General features: G+C 41.8%; 1 protein-coding gene across 1 annotated transcript in view; it reads left to right on the forward strand.

Annotated features, from left to right (window-relative positions):
* The window catches only part of SLC41A2 (solute carrier family 41 member 2), a 48889-nt gene extending 40107 nt beyond the window's left edge, over positions 1-8782 (forward strand). Inside the window, exon 11 of the mRNA XM_082240538.1 lies at positions 5465-8782. Coding sequence (XP_082096664.1) covers positions 5465-5650 — 186 coding nt within the window. The 3' untranslated portion in view covers positions 5651-8782. The remainder of the gene's footprint in view (positions 1-5464) is intronic.
* The last annotated feature ends 12177 nt before the right edge of the window (positions 8783-20959 follow it).

The following is a 20959-nucleotide window of genomic DNA, read 5'->3' on the forward strand; positions in this document are numbered from 1 at the left end:
GCCAGACATTCCTCCAGACCACTGTTCACTATTAGGGCTCAGTTAAGGCCAATGCTTTGTTTCTTTGTTTACATTTATAAACTAGCCCACATTCTATAGGATCCCAGGGTGGTGAACACACATAATAAAATCCTTAAATGCTTAATTTAAACACTACTACAATCATTTAAAAAAACATTGAAAATAATTTAGTATCAAAAACATTCACACCACTCACAGTCTTCCCCTAAATCCTTCATGAACAGATGTGTTTTCAGCTGTCACCTAGTGAGGGGGACAGCCCTATCATTGTAGGGAGGAAGTTCCACAATGTGGGGAAACCACAGAGAAGGCCCTGTTTCCCCATTGCCACAAATGAACCCACGTTTGTTGAAGGGACCATGAGATGGGCCCCCACTGGAAATTGAAGAGAGAGGCATTGCATCAAGACAATGAGTCTTGATCAGCTTAGGGTTGATCAAATGAGGTTTGTTTGCGAATCAGCAGCCCATGCAAGGTTGCACAGGACTTGTGTTACGTGATCTTTTCTTGCCACACCTCTCACAACATGTGCAGCTCTAGCTTTTGAAATGTTCCCAAGGATAGCTCCATGTAGAGCAGATTGCAGTAGTCCAGGCAGGAGGTTAGCAGAATGTGGCCACTCACGGTCCAGGCTATGTCTGACTAGGAAGGTTGTCGCCGGCAAACCAACCTAAGCTTAGAAATAGGTGCTTCCTAACCACTGAAACCACCTGAGCCCCAAATGGTGAAACTGGACCTCAGAGTACCCCCAGCCTACACACCTGCTCCTTCAGGGAAGTGTGACTGTCAAGGACAGATCATCTTCCCAGTTCCCAGACAAAAGAACTGCCTTCTTAAAGTACTCATGTGTTATCAGGATTCAGTCTCAATTTTCTGGACCTTATCTAGCCCATTGCAGCCTCCAGGCATTAGTCTTGTACCTGCCCAAAAGAGTACAGCAAAGAGTACAGTTTACATGACTACCTCGTATAAACAGGTAGGAAGTTCCAAAGTGTAGAAGCTGCCATGCTAAAACATGGATTTCGTAAAACAGTGGAATGAGTACTACATTCCAGGTCTGGGACGCGGGTGGTGTTGTGGTCTAAACCACTGAGCCTCTTGGGCTTGCTGATCAGAAGGATGGCGGGTCGAATCCCCACAACAGAGTGAGCTCCTGTTGCTCTGTCCCAGCTTCTGTCAACCTAGCAGTTGGAAAGCACACCAGTGCAAGTAGATAAATAGGTTCCACTGCGGCGAAAAGGTAAATGGCGTTTCCATGCGCTCTGGCTTCCGTCACAGTGTTCCATTGCACCGGAAGTGGTTTAGTCATGCTGGCCACATGACCTGGAAAGCTGTCTATGGACAAATGCCTGCTCCCTCAGACTGAAAGCGAGATGAGTACCGCAAACCCATAGTCGCCTTTGACTGGACTTAACCGTCCAGGGGTCCTTTGCCTTTTACCTTTACATTCTAGGTCCTCAGCTTCCTACATATAAAGCAACTTCCAACATTCCTGAACAGAAAAATAAATTTTCTGTGGATTTCAGTGGAACTTATGTGCAACTATTTTTTTTTTCCTGGCTAAGAGCCTGACTATTTTAGAAGAATATTAGATACTTGGCACGATATCAAAAAAACAACTGTACCAATTTTAGTAATGGAACACTGCGGCCCCAGGTACAATGCACGATTCCCTCACAAAATGTGTTTGCATCACAAGATGAGTTCAGAGGTACCCTGAAGATTTCTATAATTTAGGTGGCATAAAATATCTATTACTTCATATGGCATATATTCTTGGCATGGTTAAACAATATGTTCTGCTGAAGTCCCTATTTGTTGAATTAACTCGGATCCATCTGCAATGCTGGAGTGGAATACAAACTATTCTCAAAAAATGTTATACGTTCAAGTGATTGATGTATTCTTTATAAAAAGGACAAACTTCTCTGAGACAGCTGTATATATGATTGAACGATACTTTTTTTAGAGAAAATAATAATAGAATACAGCCTGCTTGAACTATATTCAGCTGGGTATAAAGAAAAAGGCTTCATTTGCAGACTTGTCAGCCATCATCAGACTGAAGGCCAGACTGGAGTAAGGAAGCCGTCAGTTTTGTGATTCAGGGTTTGTGACTTTCAAAGGCAGCCTCTGTACTTCGGGTTCCTGCTGAGCCAGTAAAGAGTGCTCTGGAATTTTCACACCTCCGAGGCAAATCTCAGAACACAGTTGTGTTAAGGGCTCTGGGAATAAACAAGTAATGGGAAACTCTAGACATTATTGCCCAATAAATTTGGCAGGGTAAAATAAAATTGATTGTATCCACTAAGAATCAAAATTGTTGTTGCCCTGCAAAACAGCACATTTTGAATATTCCTTCTCTTGTATGTCAGAGAATTCATTAGATTAGTTGCCAGCCCTTCTCTGTTAAAAACAACACTCTGTTTAGACCCCTGGCAGTTAAATATCATTTGGGAACATTTATCCCTTAAATTGGCTTAAAGCAAAATTCGAAAAGCAGATGGTGATACATTTTGAGAAGAAAAATTAACAAAAGCATAATAAGAGCACATTTGTGTTGACCCGTTGTTGCTTCAGCTATATAAAGACAGCCTATTATCTCTATGTTTATTGCCCTAATGAGACTGTTCTAGTATCCTGACAAGTGAGGGCCACACTTACTTTTCCTCCACTCTTTCCAGGCACCTTCTGCGCATTAAAGCTCAGTGTCCAAGCAGCCTATTTTTTGCTCCAGAGTTTTCCCTGTGAAAACCCACTTTTTGAAGCTCGATTGGCGCAAACGACAGTCTGCAGAAAACATGAATTGACATTTGCTCAGATTGAGCACTGAAGAGCAGGTTTTTGTGGGGGAAATTCTTGGACACAGAGCTTTTAAGCATGGACCTGTGCGTGGAAAGAGCAGGGCAAAAGAGAAGTGTGGGTAAGCTCTAATTCTTCATGTCCTGAATATTTTTCTGCAAGTCAGCTGAGCTAGGATATTTGGCAAACCTTGCCTAGGATTCCTAGTTAGGGAGAAGAGGACTTTGCCATGAGTCCCAGTTTGGACCACATGGCAACCCAAACTCTGCATGGTCTGACTGACTGTGTCATGAGAACCAGTTTTACCATTTGCAAAGCCGATTTAATGTGTAGAAATCCACTGTTTAAACTCACTTTCTGAGGACTATCTGTATGTTAATGAACTACTATCTGACTCAATCTTAAGACTGAGCTGTAGTTTAAATCTAATTCCAGTTCTGGACTACATTAGTTACTCAACAACCCAGGTTTGGTTCTTGTTCATGTTTTTAGAATAGAGATGTACAGATCTGCTATATTTTTGATGAAAAGTGAAATAATGGGAAAACCTAGATAAACGGATCATTGGTCCAGAGTGTTACTCAGTGTGAAGGACGAATGAACCACATTAGACCACAGCATCACTAGTCTTAGAGGCAGTGGAGATGTTACGTGAGATAACAAACTGATATTCATAACAGGAATAGAAAAGCACGGAACATAAGGGAGACCAGAACTGGGCAGAGTTCCAGTGGGTTTCTGCTAGTAATTGTGCCAGTTCTCTTTTCCCACCAGGGAATAGAATTGTGCGTGACTGCAGTCAAAACAAAAAATTTAGAACTGCTTATTAATATTGGTACCAAATTGGTGCATATATTATAAATGGAAGCTTAAGGCAAGGCAGAAGTGTGAGTTGTATACACGCAGACTCACTTCATTGGGTTTTGGGGTTGGAAAATATAAGGAAGTATATTTGTGCTGTCTCCTTACCTATTGTGCTAAACCATAGTGGTGTGTGTGTGAACAAGCCACAGCAAGCCTCAGGCTCCCACACGCCTCCTCCCCTCCCCTCATGTTGCTGAAAGGAGTTCAAAACTTTGCTTCTACTTCTAATTCATCACTGTTTGCTGCGTTGCCTGGACCCAGAACTGTGGTTAACATTAACTATGGTTAACTTAAACCAGACAGCTTCAGAAACCATGCTTTGATGTTGCCTTGTTTTAAACTAGGCAATATTAATATTATTATTTGTTAGTCTGGACAGCGCAACAAAGCACTGTTAATCAGAAGTGGAAGCCATGCAAGGGAAGGGTAGAGGAAGGGGCACAGCTCATTGTGGTTTGTATTATGCTAAACCATGGTTTAACATAATGTTCAAATGTGGCCTATGAGGCTTTTGGTTCTTTAGGACAATAGGAAGGCAGAAAAACCTACATTTTGTTGTAATATAAAAATTTGCTTTTCTACCCAAGGACAAGCAACATTTTAATCACCTTGTTTCTCAAATGTCCTGAGCAGTCAGGAATATATTTGAATGTGAAACTTCAGTTTCTAAAGCATTTTTAGATAAACAACACAATGGTATGTGCTTTAGTTAGCTTAGACTCCTCTTTATTAGAATTTTAATAATTATCCCCCCCCCCTCAAGTAATGCAATCTGTGCCCAAATGCCACTGCATGTTCCCACCTGTCACATTTGTTTCCAGACTCTTTCCCGCCCACTCTGGTCCTCCACAACCTGCACAACTTCGGTCTTGGCAGAGGGGGACAGATTTGCCTTTGATCGCCTTGCTAATGTTGTGGTGCTGGCCAACTGAAATAAGAGACCCAAATTATAACAATTCCCCATGTAACGTCACCTTCCATGGTACTGGTCACGTTTATGTCTTGGAGCCCAGAGATGGACAGTTTCTGCGGGATGGGGATGTGAAAGGCTGGCTTCACTATCCCTAGTCTCGCTTTCTGCCTGCTTTGGTAAAAGAGGAGCTGCCTCAAAGAATCTGACAGTCTCTTCCAAAGAAAACATGTGCTTTCAAATATATTTGTTTGGTTTGCAGAGAGGAGCACACCTAGCACATGCATAATTAGCTGAGGCTACAGAGCCGCCTTTTCAGCAGGGAGGTGTATCTGAATAACTTATACATATTTCATAATGGAAAAAGGGACAGAAAATTGCTAATTTGAAAACCATATGGTTACATCTTAAAAATTCTTTTGTAGTACAAATCAAAGGTAGGGATTCTCTTAGAAGTATTAAATTATTTCAGTGTGCCTAATACTGTAACATCTAATTTTCCATTTTAGCTATTTAAATAATATTTAAGAAAACGCACGCTTTCAAAATGGTATTTGAAACATTGAGTCTGTATACCAAAAATCACAGTGGACGTGCCCGCTTTTTAAATTGTTTTGGACTCAGGAAATCTTTTGTGTGTTTTGATACAGGAACAGCTTGGGTTATAAGTCTTTATTTCCTGAAGGTCCAAATTGATTTAAATCTTAATCTTGTCTATTTTTTAGCCTACAGGCAATCTTTGCAAAATACATAAAGAACCATGAGCTCAACCTTTCTATTCAAATAAGTTAGTAGAAATAGTGGATTTCAGATACTGCCATAGATATCATGTCAATGTGATTTATATATTTTTTCATTTTGCCATAGGTGTTTACATTGCTATGGATTGCTGACTGGATGGTTCACCACTTCTGGAAAAAAGGAAAAGATCCGGACAGTTTTTCTATCCCTTACCTTACTGCTCTTGGTGATTTTCTTGGAACTGCCTTACTTGCCATGAGTTTTCACTTTCTGTGGCTCATTGGTGATAGAGATGGAGATGTAGGAGACTAATAATGCAAACAAGCACACAGCTGATCCCATTAGATGAAGATGACAAACAGGAGACAACCACTTGGCTTACCATTTCATCTGAAGAGGACTTCAAAACAGTGGTTGAATTCAGATATTATGGTAACTTAAAGGTGGCACTGATATCAAATCGCCTTAATTTTAAAGGGGGGGGGGGGTATGTGGAAGTGTGAAAATAGGCTTTAAATATATTTTACACTGCAGGGGAGTGTGGCTGTTTCTTGCTGACCACAGAAAGAGAAAGGCCAGCCAGTATTGTACCAAGAAACAAAGTCCAGAAACGTAGTTTATGGGCAATTAGTAGCAGAAAGATGTGACTTAACCACTGATGTGTCTCTTCATCACAAATTTACTTTTCAGTGAACAGCCTGACTGCATTTCAACTTATAATGGGTTCACAGTTATAGTTAAATCTTCTGGAATCAGACACCATTTGCTAAATAAGTAAAACAGATGATTTGTGCATGTAATAAAGAAAAGTTCGAGCAAGACATTCTACAGGGTATTCGACACTCCTTTTTAGTCGCAGGTGAGACAGAATAAAGCAGCTTCTATTCCAAAAACTTGTTTAATCAGCTGAAAGTGGGAAAGAAGTTTCTAACAGAGATAACTCAGTACTATCATGCATGGACGTTAATGTTGTATTAATGATTGTATTTTAAAAGGTTCAATGGCACAGTTTTAAAATATTCAGTTTTGTCTTTTGCGGTTTATTGTAAAGTATTGGAAATTAAGAAGAAAAAAGTGGGGCTTTTGATATGTAATTATGGGGGAACGGCAATATGGATCCTGAAGAGAGAGAATTGGTGAAAGGGTGTGTTTTTTGAATTTAAGAAATAGTCGAAGAGAAAGAAACCGTGGACATATTCAGCCAAGTAGTTCTGCAACACAATTCCATCCAGCAAGTGGCAGCTGGAATTTTAGTCTGCAGTCCTGTATGCTCTTACTTTTGGGGGTAAGCCCCACTGGACTTGCTTCTGAGTAAAAATGTGTGAGATTGCTCAGGGCTTTTTTCCAAATTATCACTGGAAAGAGCAATCCTATGGAGGCGGGGGAGGGAAAATCTCTGGCAGATCTATTCTTTAAGAAGTTTCTAGCCTTTAAGAAGATCTAGTCTTTAAGAATCTCTGGCAGATATGGTCTCTGAAATTTCTGCTGGATTTATACAGTGGTACCTCGCAAGATGAATGCCTCGCAAGACGAAAAACGCGCAAGACGAAAGAGTTTTCCATTTTTTGAGTCGTTCCACAAGACGAATTTCCCTATGGGCTTGCTTCGCAAGATGAAACGTCTTGCGAGTTTGTTTCCTTTTTCTTAAAGCCGCTAAGCCGTTAATAGCCGCTATGCCGTTAATAGCTGCTAAGCCGCTAATAGCCGTGCTTCGCAAGACGAAAATACCGCAAGACGAAAAGACTCGCGGAACGGATTAATTTCGTCTTGCGAGGCACCACTGTACCAGCAAGGACAGGAGGTCAGAGAGAAAATAAGCCAGTTCCAGAGCTGGTGTATTTTCACTCCATTGTTGGCAGGGTGAGTAATGTCAGGGGATGGAAGGAATTTGGATCCCAGAGATCCCAGATCCATCCCTAACATGTCCCATCCCTCCCTGCCCCTCTCAGAGCACCAGCTGTGGAGGTTTCTACATCTGCAATGAGGAAGCCTCTCAGGATGCTCCTCCTCTGCTCAGGTCTGCAATGTCCCGGAATAGTTCCCGGAATAACCTCGCAGGAATCATAGGATCGTAGCCTTACTGCAAAAATGATTGGGGTTGCTACTCTAACGTTCTGGAGGATTCAGGCATCTTTCAAATCAGAACAGTGCTATTCTAAAGAAATAGACTTCCCCAGCACTCAAACTGGGGGAATTTCATAACTGATAATGAAATGAACCAGAATAGTTTGGTCTGAGAAAATGTCATTGCTCACGCCCGGTATGTCAGTTGTGTGATGCAATTAGTGCTTTGTAGAATGTGATTATGTGAGTATCACAGGTACCTGTTGACTAGTGCCTGTGGCACACTGATAAAGAAATGAATAGCTCCCATTGAGTCTGCACCATTTCAGGTTTTGTGTTTCAAAATATCTGTAAAAAAACCACCACATTTTCCCATTGTAGTACGGGAACTTTCAGGCAGGTTGCACTCCTGAAATTCATTTGTGTAATGCACCTCTGCGGCATTATATGTTATATCCCCAACTTTACAGGCCTTATCGCTATTTATGTAATTGGAATGTGAGGGTTTGGTGGGAAGATTACCCGGTTTATGGTTGGCTTTGTGTGCTGCCTTGGGTGTTCTATAAACGAAGCAAATAACTTTTTAAACCATGGCAATGCAACCGCTCCCCCCTCCACAAACCACAAATGTGGCCACATGAGTTTAATTGTAATGAATTGGCATTTTGCACTTCCCATTAGTATCAATGGAATCTGCACAAGGTGGATCCCTTTTCAGATATCCAAGTTACATCCAGTTGATTTATTTCAAATGTGGATATGAAAATTAGGCAGTGAAAGTTATGTACGAGACCCCAGTTTTCACATGCTGACTTTTATTGATATAGCCAAAAAAAAGTTCATAGGCCTAGTTGCTCGCTGAGTACCCTCATCTTCAAAGAAGTTCAAGATGCTGGCAGCTGTTTGGCTTTCTAATTGAAACCTTACATGAATAACTTTCCCCACACATTAAAAGCATTAAAAGCTTTTGCATAATTATGACCGGACTGCTTTGCTGCTGGAATTGCAAGGCTAGCACATAAAATAATATTTCAGAATAGTGAAGGAAAATTGGACTGTCCTCTAGGTTCCCTTGCTCCCCTTAGTCTGTATTAGCATTAATCAGAATGGTACATTGTCTGTAGTACTGTAGATAGCACTCCTATTCATTTTGTTTTAAAAAGCAGCTGGAGATAACTCAGAATCCTTTTATTTGGGGATATAGATCTAGAAGCAATTAAGCTTAATTCTGGTTGAGCTACCTTTATGTGGAATTATGGTCTGATGAAAAATATTTTAATGTTTGAAGAGGCTATGGAATTTTAAAGTTTTTGGAACCAAACCCACATAGCTTCTGAGAAAAATACAAATAAAATTTCTTCTGTTTTTAATATATCACTATCCATTTAGTTTATGTGTGCTACTTTAATTTGTTTCGGGCTCAAGATTTGTGTATGCCGGTGCCTAAGATGTACTCAATATACCAGACCAGAATAACATTCTGTCATACTACTTAACCTGAAATATAAGGAAAGGTAAGCAGTAATTGCCATGGGACATGTGTGTGGCAGCACCAGCAACCTCTAAACCAGGCATGTCCAAAGTCCGTTTCAGGGGCCTAATCCGGCCCGCTGGTCGGTTTAATCCGGCCCCTGTGGCAGTTTATTTCCTGAGGTAAAATCCTAAAAATGCCTCAACAACATCAATCCTAAAGAAAAGCTCAACAAGTTTGGGGTAAAATCATAAAAAACTCAAAAACTTCAATCCTAAAAAGAGGTTAACAACTTTGGTCGACCCTCACAGCCCTTCACTTCATCAAATCTGGCCCTCTTTGGAAAAAGTTTGGCCACCACAGCAAACCATCTGCCATTAAATGTACCACAGGCATTATGTGTGAGGTGGGTTTTCAGGTAGAACATTAATGCAAAGAATACCTTTTAAAAGACTCATGCAAGGACTTGATTTGGCCATATTGCACTTACTGTAAAGTTCCCTTTATATTAGAGCCCTACAGTTCTCTAATAATTATTTTACAGCTTGCTGGTGCCCTGCAGAAGAAGGATAAGATGCATAGGTTGGGACTTCTTTTCTGCCACTAACCTCTTCCACAAACGCACAAGCTTGGCTCAGTTAGTGTGGCAACTGATAGGTTCATTCTTGTTCCCAGTTATGACCACATATCCAAAGGAGCAGGGCAGGAATGGGGATGTGTGCAGCGGTGGTCTGAAGGTCCCTGAATGTCTTGAGGAAAGCAGTAGAAGCAGTGTGTTTCATCTGCAATTGCTGTTAGCTAGAGATATTAGGTCTTTCATTTGGTATTGAGTGCTGGGTGTGGCTGACGTTTAATACTAAAAGTGCCCAGAATAGCGTATAACATAATCACATGAGATCAGAGAGACCACTGATAAATGAACCATACCCAGCAATCTCCCTAAGACATTCAAGGTTCAAGGTTATTTTATTCATCCTTTTGATGTTGATGAATTTAATTTCAATTCTAGGTCTAGTTGTGAACTATTTGGTTGCCTAGATTATGCCAATATTATACAATAATATATCCATAACATATCTTCGTGGTTACACCATAACTTTGCTTTATGTTGGCCTACAAGCATGTGGTTTGTAAAGACCTGTTGGTTCATTTCCTGGGAAATGGTGGCCTTTGGATGGATAAAGATGGTCATGGCAACCAATGGAGTGCCTCCCTTTGATATATCATGAGCGCCTGGTTTATCAAAGAATTGGGGTGTTTGAGTAAATAAGAATTGATTGCCACAACAACTGGGGCACTCTTCAAGTTGGCAAAACACCGTTAAGACATGCAACAGAATAGCACAAAGAATAGATCAGGTTTTCTTCTTTGGTATTGAAATTGTACTTTAAACATTTACATGTCTTAATAAATATTTAGAAGCATTTTCACCTAAGAGCTTATGACATTACATTAATGTTTAATAGATTACAACTCTACAATTGCAGCACACTTTGCCACAATTAATATGCACCTCTGGGAAATGTTACACCTCCTGAAATTGAAATGGAGCTCACCGTGAAGTAATTCTCAGGCATGATGAGATAAGGTTGACAGCATGCTTGCAACACTTCACTTTTAAACCACAGTTATGCTTAGCTTGTGGGACACTAAAGTAAACGGTGATCTACTCATTGGCCTTGTCTGTACCCCCACTTTAAACCATAGGCAATCTCAACCATGGTTTACAGGCGAATGTGCAGTGTGTTGGTTCACATAGAGAAAATTGTGGCTGCTTTGATCCTTCCCTGCTCCTGCTGAGTTACCTGGAGTTAAACCATAGTTAGGCATTATATCTGAACCCAGGCTTGAGGTTTGTCTGTCTCCAAACAAACCGTGAGCTGCAACCAAGGTTTGCTCTTGGTTTACAGTTTGTGGTTCATTTGGAGGCCACAAACAGTGTGCCTGGGTTTTGACATAGTGTTAAGCTAAATTGTGGCTTACCGGTATTTCTGGTAGTACAGCAGGAGCAGAGAAGAAGCAAAGCGGGTAGAGTTTTCTCCCTGTGCACCAGAAAACTCTACTGTGAAAAGTTAGCAAATTGGACTGCTGGAGAGATCAGTGAAACAGTCCTGCCAATCCAACGACTCGCCCTGATAGACAGCTAGAAATAGCAGAATTCAAATGGTGTCCATTTCAACACACTTCATTGTTCAAGGACATAAGCTTAAAATCTCCGGGATCTACATTGATTCGAGAATATCTGCAGATGTATTTTTGGTCGTTATGTGACTTGTGGTGGGAGCTGACACATCTATGGAAAAATAACTCCCAGATACAATTTCCTGAAACACTACTCTCCAAGCGAAATATATGCATTTATGCAAAGAGCATAATCGCAAACATTTTCACGAGCCTCCTTCTCTACAGCCCCATGAGCACTCCCCCATTGGTTGTCCAAGACGGTAGAGTTGTGGTTTGTTTTTGATCTTCCGAAGTTCCCTTATCTTACCTAAGCACATTGATGCTAACAACTTGGAAGGTAATTGCTCAGTGCTTCTCTCACATGCCGGGGCCCATTCCTGTTGCCTGGCAACGAGAGCAACAGCAAGGGAGAAAAAGGGGAAGACAATAGGGAACTGCTACGCAGGCAGGAGCAGCTTAGGTCTGGATTTGAGGGGCTGAGGGAGGGCAGGTGGAAATGTTTTGGGAACCCGTCTCACTTGGAGAACAGAAGAGCAGAGGGTCACTTCTTAGCAGTTTTCAAGTGCTACCATGGGGGGCGGGGCGGGCGAGAGAGAGCTGGTTAATCGAAGTAGCAGATCAAAATAGCAGCAAAGAACAAGGGGGAGCTGGGTAGCAAGAACGACACTTAAAATTCTGAGGGGAAATCCATTTCGGTCTTACTGCAGAGCACTTGACTGTGTTTGCAGCTTTTCTTCAAATGCAGCTCTCTGTTTGCAGTAGGGCTATCAATGGAGGTGAGGATGGGGAGGCGTCATGGCAAAAGGAGCGCTGCTGCTGCATGTGGATCAATGCCTGTGTGAGCAGGGGGAGAGAGGCAGTGAGATCAAGTCCTAATTGCTAAAATGGGCCATGGAGTAAGTTGTGCAGGGCGATTTCAAAGAGCAGGGGAAAGCTAAACTGCTACCTGCTGGATCAGTCATAGTCTGATTTTTATACATGCAAATTTATTCTTCTCTACGGAAAGCATCTATGAAGCTCGTTCTTAACAAAGCAGGGCAGAAATAGCAAGTAAAAGATCTATATAGGAGTGTGGATTTATTTATATGCCCCAAATGTTATGTGCATGTAAGCCTACATCTAGGGATGATATTTGAGCTTTCCAATTTTAGGATTCTATAATCCTAAAAGTTCATAGGTGAGGCAATGTAATGCCAGGTTTGCTATTTCTGTTATTGCACCCTATTTCTAAACTATTTTATGTCCCCCTATCTAAATTGCATTTCCTTCTCTGAAGCTATTAGACTTTTGGGGGCAGCGAGGGGAGGAAATATCTGATCAGCAAAGTTCTTGTCATTTCATTTCTCCATACTGCAAAGCTACATTTTAAAAATCATTTTCTGCAATACAAATTGCACGTAAAAGCTTATTTCATTCACTCTAATAACATTTTTATACCAAAGTAATAATGTACATTTAATACAAGATGGCCAATCCATTATGCGGTGCCGTTTGATTGAAGACAAATGTAGCAATAACTCGGGCATGGCAGGAACATTTACAAATTACCATTTTCACTCATGAAGATAAATATGAAGAGAGCACTGCTATCATTCAGACTCCTGGAATGTCTTTCTCTTCCCTGCATAAAATCAGATGTGGAATATGGATGGGGAAAGAAGTGAGCTGTGTGGTCTATCGTGGCAATTTAAAGGTCAGAGAGCCTTTAAAAGTCTGCCATTGCTGGCACAGGAACTTCTCCACACCCCACGCCCACAGCTCAGTTAAACATCCCAAACTCTCGAGTTTTAAATAACATCAAATTTGAGGTTACAACATGGTAGGAGACATGTCAACACATGCAAGTAAATCTTCCTGTATCTTTTTTTCTTTTTTTAAAGGCATCCACATCACTTCAGTTTAGGGCCAATCTTGCTCTTGAAGATTCAGGCTGGAAAACAATGGTGCGAAGTCACAAGAATACCTATATGTCTAGTTAAGAAAAGAAAAAACCTTTAAAGCAGCAGTTAGGGAACCTGTAGCTGTCCAGTGTTGGCCTACAATTCCCATCAGCCCCAGTCTGCATTAACAATGCTCAGGGATGATAGGTGCTGTAGGCCAATAACATGTTCCCTATCTGAGATTCCTAGCAACTGATATTCAGAGGCACACTCCTTCTGAAAGTGGAGGTAGAGCCTAGTCATCATGGACTGATAGCCTTCTCCATGAATTTGTCTAATCCTCTTTTAAAGCTATCTAATTTGGTGGCTGTCACTACCTCTTCTGGGAGCAAATTCCGTAGTTTAACTGCACTACGTGAAGAAGTCCTTTCTTTTCTCTGTCCTACTGAGTCTTCCAACATTCAGCTTCATTCAGTGTCCCTGGGTTCTAGTTGGTGAGTGTGGGCTGGCACAGGGGCAGCTGCCCCGGGTGCAAAATTGTTAGGGGGCACAAGATTTCAACACCCGGTGCTGCCACAATACAGCTGTGTGCTTCCGTTGCTGGGCTCCGTTAAAAGCGTCTTATCCATGCAAACCAGGAAGTGACCTCTCCAGACAATGGAATGACTCTTCTTATCTATGTGGCTGGAGTCTCTTGGGTGATGTGGACGCTGTTAGGCAGTTGAATGCACATGTATATGGCATCTCCCTCCCTCCCACCCCCTCACTCTGTGCGGTCCCGGACACTGGCAACACATGCTACACCACTGGTTCTAGTATTATGAAAGGGGGGGGGGACTTTTCTCTAGCTACTTTCTGCACACCATGAATAATTTTGAGCTGAGTACATGGGAAATATGACATGCAATAAAAACACACACACGTTTCAATTATTTTCTTCAATTTAATTGAAGTTACTTAGAAAAATAATCAGGCTTGAATGGCTTTGTGTGTGTGTGTGTTGTGTAAAGGAACAATTCATAAGCAGTTAACATTTGTGTTGGCAATGTATAACTTAGTTTCTTTTTCTTATTATCAGTATATTCAGATATGCTTTTCCTACAACAAGCCTTCTACTGCATACAAATAGGTAAAAAAAAGAAAAAGAAGTCAAACCCCCACATAGATGTTAAATTATATGTACACATTTTGTATTGTTCATGCATGTAAGAAAATAACACTCTCTGTAACAAGAGTAATATTAAGGACATTCCCTTTTGTACCTGAAAATAGTGCAGCTTTCTATAGTTAACCTTCGGAGGGGTCAATTCGCTTCAAAAGCTCTTGGTCTGTGCATCACCTTACATGCCAGTTGAAGTAGATAACATTTGGTTAAATCCTTCGAAAATATTACACAGAAATGCAAGGCTCAGACAGTTTGCAGTCTGAGACGAGGTGAAAAACAAGATGCATTTTCCTCCCAGATGTCCACAGATGGAAGCTGATCACACTGGCCGCCTCCACCAACATCTGAGGGCAGCCAGCAAGTAGCTTAGGGGGTGAAGGGCAGGCTGAGCAGCCAGGCCACACAGATCTGACTTCCAAGGCTTTGCTGGCACTCTCTGCCTCTTAACATTTGCTGCCTGAAGCAGTTGCCTCCTCTACCTAATGGTAGGGCTGGCTCTAGAGAAATGCTAACACATCTGAACACATTTTTAGTAATATGCTGAAATGCAAAGGGATTTAAATATGAGAGTGTGTACTAGTGGAAATAACTTCCCATTTTGTTTTGCTGAAGGGGTGGGGGCAGAGATATAAATATGTTTTGTGGCAAAATGGGGCAGTCTGATAGAGGCAGTTAAAGGGGGGAGGAACAGCACAGGAATGGGCAACAGTTCCCAAGATGCAAAGGGTCATAGAATTATAAAAGTAATGTTGTCACTTCCTAATGTTATCTCTGTGCTCTACCCCATGTTCCATGATGCTGTAGGCAAACGTAAGAAGCAGAATGCAGTCAGTTAAGCAAGATGGCGGCCAAAATGGCTGCCATTTTGATGAGAACCTTGACAAAATGTACAATGCCTATGCCAATGAGCTGCTTAGTAAACATGCTTGTAAGGGGTGGCAGCTAACAATGCTCTAACTAGTGCTAGCTGATGTGTTGCCAGTGTAATTTCCCACAAGACTCCCAACACAGTGCCAGTTTGAGGCATTGTGGGAAATTAAAATGGTGGCACCCCAGCCCTCACTACTTTAATAACTCACAAAGCCTTGAATTGATGATATCACAGGGTCATTGTGGGAAATTACAATGGTGGTTCCCAGACGCAATTCATCTGGTGCCCAGCACAGCCATCTATGGTGTGCTCTTCCACCTGCTGTGGCCCAAGCAGTTACCTAACAATGCCATGTGCTGGTGCCAAGCCCAGAGTCCACTTGCCACCTCCAGAAACTGCTGTGGCTGATGGAAGAGAAGCCCTCTGCTCTGTAAAGCTTTGTTTGCCTGGATTATGTCCACCACTTTCCTTGCAATGTAGCTGTCCTACGGGAGACCATCACCCAAGGGAGACATATTTCAGCATATTAATGACGGCAATAAACAAATGAAAGAGACATAACAGGGAGAACACATATCTACTGGGTTTAACTATCTACAGTTTGGTACCCAAGGCTGCCATCCTGTACACACTGAACTCAATTTCTCTCTGAATATGCATAAGAATGCACTGCACATCTCTGAACCTGAGCCCCCATTCTACTTATTCCAGCGTTGAGGATCTTGTGGTCCTCTACAAGATAGACTCTAATAGCTGCCAGCCAGCATAGCCAATGGTCAAGGAGGAGGATGGAAGTTGTGGTTCAACATCATCTGAAGGTCTCAGGTTCCCCATTCCTGCTTTAACCCATTGCAACCATTTGTTTGGTGAGCGATTTCCTACACAGAGTTGCACTTGCTGTGCAAGGGACTATGAATGAGGGGAAGCAGGTGCTAAAGAATGTGAGAAGGCAGTCCCTTCCCTTTTGGGTCACTGGGACTCACTCAGAACGTGACAGGATTTCATCAAAGAGCAATGATAGATTACTCCTGTCCCAGGCCTCAGGCATCCATATGAAGACCTTGCTCCCAACTAGAGGGGCTCTATCCTCAGTGGCCGAGCTTCATGCTCCAGCACCGGGGAGGGAGGGAGAGCAGGCGGGGTGTGGCTGGCACGCGTCCCAGGGGTATGGCGCAAGTTCTGGGGGCATGGTGCGCCGCCCGCTGGGGCGTGTCCTGGGGGTTGTGGTGCGCCACCTGCGGAGGTGTGGCACCCAGTGCGTGGGGGGGCAGCCAGGACAGCACCCCACCAGGATCGTAGTGCTGGGGGCAGTGTGCTTCCACCACCCCCTCTTCCTCCACCAGTGTCTATCCTGCAGTTTGGGGACACAAAGCCAACATGAAAATTCGCTGCCTTTGAAGGAAACGCACACAAGCAAAGGAAAATGGGAAAACGTCATGAGCACACTGTGTAAAAACACTCACAACCTATCTTTTTGAAGAAATACACAAGAGAAACAAGTTCATCGTTCTGGATTTTTTTTTTTAGAAACTAAAACAAATAGCAGTTGAACTATTGGTAGGGGGAGGAAAAGTTGCGGAGGGGAACACAGCAGGATCTGTGAGAGACCTTTGCTATGAACCTTCTGTGACTCACAACAGACTACACACACACACACTTGCCAGATTAGGAGCATCCCAGGCCCTGAACTTTCAGGGCCAAATCCTGACACCTAGGGATGGCCTCCAGCGATGTCATTGGACGGGTGCTGGTAATGAAGGTTAATTGGGAAATGAGGAGAGCAGGCCCACTCTTGAGTGTCTATGCTATAATTTGTGGCCAGCTCCTGCTGAGCTGAAGTTCCAAAATGCATTTTTGTTTTATTATGTATTTTGTGTTCTCGTTTTGTATTTTTATGTTGTGAACCAACCTGTGCTCTTTGGGCAGCATACAAATTTTATAAAGAAGAATACAGTCTTCTTTTTGTTATGAAAGGCACTCTCACAAACCAGGAGGTTCAAGTCCTCCTCCACTTGCCACATGGAGGGGCCCTGGAGATCTGGAGGTCTGGCAACCCTACACACCTTGGCAGACGGAGAACCACCTCATGCTGCCATTTGCATTAAGCAGTCACATGTAGAGGGCCTGTTTTAAAGCTCTTTCCCCTCTTGCAGAGACCCTGTCTCCTCAGCATTGTATTTATGCATCTACTCACATTTTCTCTTCTTTTATTGTATTGTATTGTCCATTAACAATAGGTTTTCTGGGTGGTGTACAAAGCAAGCTAAAAAAACCATGAGACTAAAACCAACAACAGAGAAAACAGTAGGGTTCAAGATCTAAAAAGCCACTCAACCATGCTTTTAAAGTTGAAATGCGAAAGACCTCTGCAATTGACCCCAGTCATGAGATTTCTTAATTCATTCTCTCTCTCTCTCTCTCTCTCTCTCTCTCTCTCTCTCTCTCTCACACACACACACACACACACACACACACACACACACAAAAACACACACATTTCAGCATCCTAGGGGGTCATTTCCCTCTAACCTTTAAGATCTGGGAAGATCTGGTTCAGGCAAGTTACAGTTATACACAAGTCTGTTTTGAGGGGGACACTTTGCCAATCCCAAAATAACAGAGCTTTGTTTAGAGAACAACAAAAGCCAACCTTTTATTTGAACCATCTAATTTTTTCTCCCCCTGTAGTGACAGTCTAGAGTGCAATACTGACAAGCAAAAAGCGTTTGATCATCACCTCCTTCCTCAAAAATGGAATCCTATTCTCTTTTCCGCTCACGGCAAACAAGACAGATGAGAACTGTAAAGAAAAGAATTCAATTTATTCTTCCCATAGTGTATTTTCCTGATCTCTGTCAAAACAGCGCCACAGATAAAAAACAGTGCACTGCATCATAAATAGTTCACTTGTTGCCTACTCAGTTGGGCATCCCATAAGTAAAAAGAAACTAACAATAAGCAAACTTTGCAGTGCTCTTCACTGGCAGAATACATGCCTTACTCCCTGCTAATTTGTAATGAATAAACTATAATTGCCTGTTTAAAACAATTTCCAGACAATATACTACTCATCGTATCACAATCTGCCATCTCACTGATTGATAATTGATGAGAGTTTCAGTAAGGAATGGGGAAAATATATAATTTACCTTAAAAATCATTGTAAACAATTAAAATTATTAGTAGGACTGGAAAGACACTTGTAGTTTAACGTTGGACTATGGTTGTAATGGAACTGGATTAATAGAGAGGATGCAGGAAGAAAAAAAGTTAAGGTAAGGACCCACAGAGGGAAGGAGGGAAGTCCATGGGAATTTATGGAATTCTCTTTTTGTTTTGGTTGTTTGACAATTGCTTGTAAATTTCAAAATCTGAAAATTAAATAATTTTTTTTTAAAATAGCAATTTGCTATCTCACACAGAACAATTTCTACTGGATAAGAGAGTGTTCCACTCCAGTTCATTTTTGAATTTTCATTTATATAGGTTTATAGCGGGGGAGAAATTCATTTGGTTCACACTTTAATGCAAACTTCCCAAATCTGCACCATCCAAAATGACGCACAAAGCAAACCAAAGTTGTCCTTTGAAATTCACACTTCTCCAATTTTCGAGGCAGTTCTCCATCTAAAAGAATGCACATGAAAAAGACACTAAAACTTGTGGAATGCAAAAATATGCATATGAGTGAAAATAACATACAAAAATGTGTTCCATCTGGTGGAAACCACTTACCAAAAAATTGCACATACTAGTAAAACTGCATTTTAAAAAAAATGTATATATCAGGAAGAATGCACTTGAATACGTTGTGAATTTTCATGTAGGCTTTTTCATTCAACAATTCACAAACATATGTCAAAATAGGATGAACCAAATTTAAGATAGGAAAAATGGAAAATGGAAATTGATGGATTTGTCCATTCCTACTGCCTACAACTATAAAACATCAGGAAAAGAACTGGTGAATCTCTGCCCTGGCTGTGTAAAGTTTTCAGCATAATTCAGAAAAGAAGAGTGCGTTTGTTTGTCTGCTTACATAAGGGAGCACTCCCAAATCCCCAAATCCCTGCAGCCTGGCACAGGCATGGCACAATCTACCCTTAACACCAGGACGCTGCTGCCCCATTCTGCTGATTGTGCCTCTGCACATACTATGCATGTAAAGCACGTTCTCTTCCGCAAAGCATTCTGGGCACTGTAGTTCATTAAGGGATGCTGGGAATTGTAACTCTGCGAGGGGTAAACTGCAGTGCCCAGAGTTATCTGAGGGAAAGAATGTGTACTGAATGTGCTTTAATGGAATAGTTTATACACAACCTGAGTTTGAAAGGGGTTTACTGGTATCAGTCCTCTCACAGACACTGTCAAGCAATACGTTGAGGAACAGAGGGTGGCAAAATCTGAAGTAGGCCAAAGTCAGCTGACAGAGACAGGGTCCAGCACTGAAAGAGACCCTCCAGCTCTCTTCTCAAGGTTCTTTGCTGCGACTCAGTCGAGGTGCCAGTCAGCACCTGTGAACCAGCTTCACCGATGAAATGGAGCCGCCTCCTGTGACTTCTGTAGCTGGTTTCATATCACGCCTTTGGAAACATTCCTTGTGACAGTAGTATCACCAGAACAATGTCTTCCTCCAACGATACTTGAATTGAACACGTTTATTGAATTTTAGATCATTTGCTTGAGGGCATTAGAATTTCCCAATTATGATTTACTTCGCCTTTAGGCCCCTCATCCCTTTCATCCAGACTCTGCATATGATGGGCTGCCCTGCTCAAATCATGTGATATCTGGTATCCTCCTCGGTGATGTGATGCTCAGTCAAAGTTCCAGCATGTGCCACATCCCTCAGCCACTACAAAATAGGTCTTTGGATCAGGCTCTGCTTACCAAATGTGCCACAAGTCGGCCCTTGAAGTACCAGCCTCTCTTACAGTGCTGTATAATTACTGAGATCAGTGGTGTGTGGTCAGGGGACTAAGCTACTCCCCTCAATGTTCCTGGCACATTAGACCTTCCCAAAGCCCAGGAAGCCTTTTACTGGCTTGGGGAGGGGGAGCACAATGTTTGTGTGTGTGTCGACCGCCCTCCCCAATGGCCCTTGCAAGCTGGTAACTCTGCCCCTAACTGTTCCCCTAGGAAAAATTTCACCGCACGGCACTGACTGAGATAACAGATGTGAAGAGAACTGAGCACTTGAAACACTATTCTTTAACTAGGGCTATTTAGGGGTTTGACTAAATGACCCTCAGTGTCCAACTCTACAATTCTACGATTTTATGATTCTAGTCTTTATTTTTTTCGGGAAAACGAGTGAACTGGAAACTCAAAATCCACTGATCATTTTCAACATGTTGGGCTACATGTTACAATAATATTAGGACTGTCAGCCAATTAAGTTAATCTTCATAAATCATGGGATTTGAAAAAAACACATTAATTAATTGTTTTTCCAATCTGTTCTCAAGAAAAATTCTCAAATTGTTCTCAAGGAAAAACCACATTATTTAATTGCTTTAGGTGATAACAAGCACCCACCACAGAGGCTCAACCTTGGAAGGCTTCTATATGAGATTGTAGAAATGCTTCTTCTAAGATGGTGCTTGCTACCTACGGTCTGTGCAAGTACTTTTATAAGTACTTTTATAAGAAACTACATTGTTTTTAAAAGCTGCAGCCCAATTAACTGGGGACATATTTTTAATTAACCAATTTAAAATCGTTTGGTCCATCTAACCATTCATCCGACTAGCCACTGCAGCCTTAAATAATATTATTACCGATAGTATTTGTCATGGCAATGCAGATGGATCACCTCTTATCCATCTTGATGTCAAACAAGGGAATGCCAAGTATGAAGTCAAAAATGATATTAACATCATGTCTGGCAAAGTAGAGATTTGAAAATTTTGCTCTGTACAAGATACATTCACATTTCTTTCAGTCACAGACTTTAAATATTATGCATGTATACACACATATATTT

Source organism: Podarcis vaucheri, assembly GCF_965113315.1.
Source record: "Podarcis vaucheri genome assembly, chromosome: 10".
In the NCBI taxonomy this organism is placed as follows: Eukaryota; Metazoa; Chordata; class Lepidosauria; order Squamata; family Lacertidae; genus Podarcis; species Podarcis vaucheri.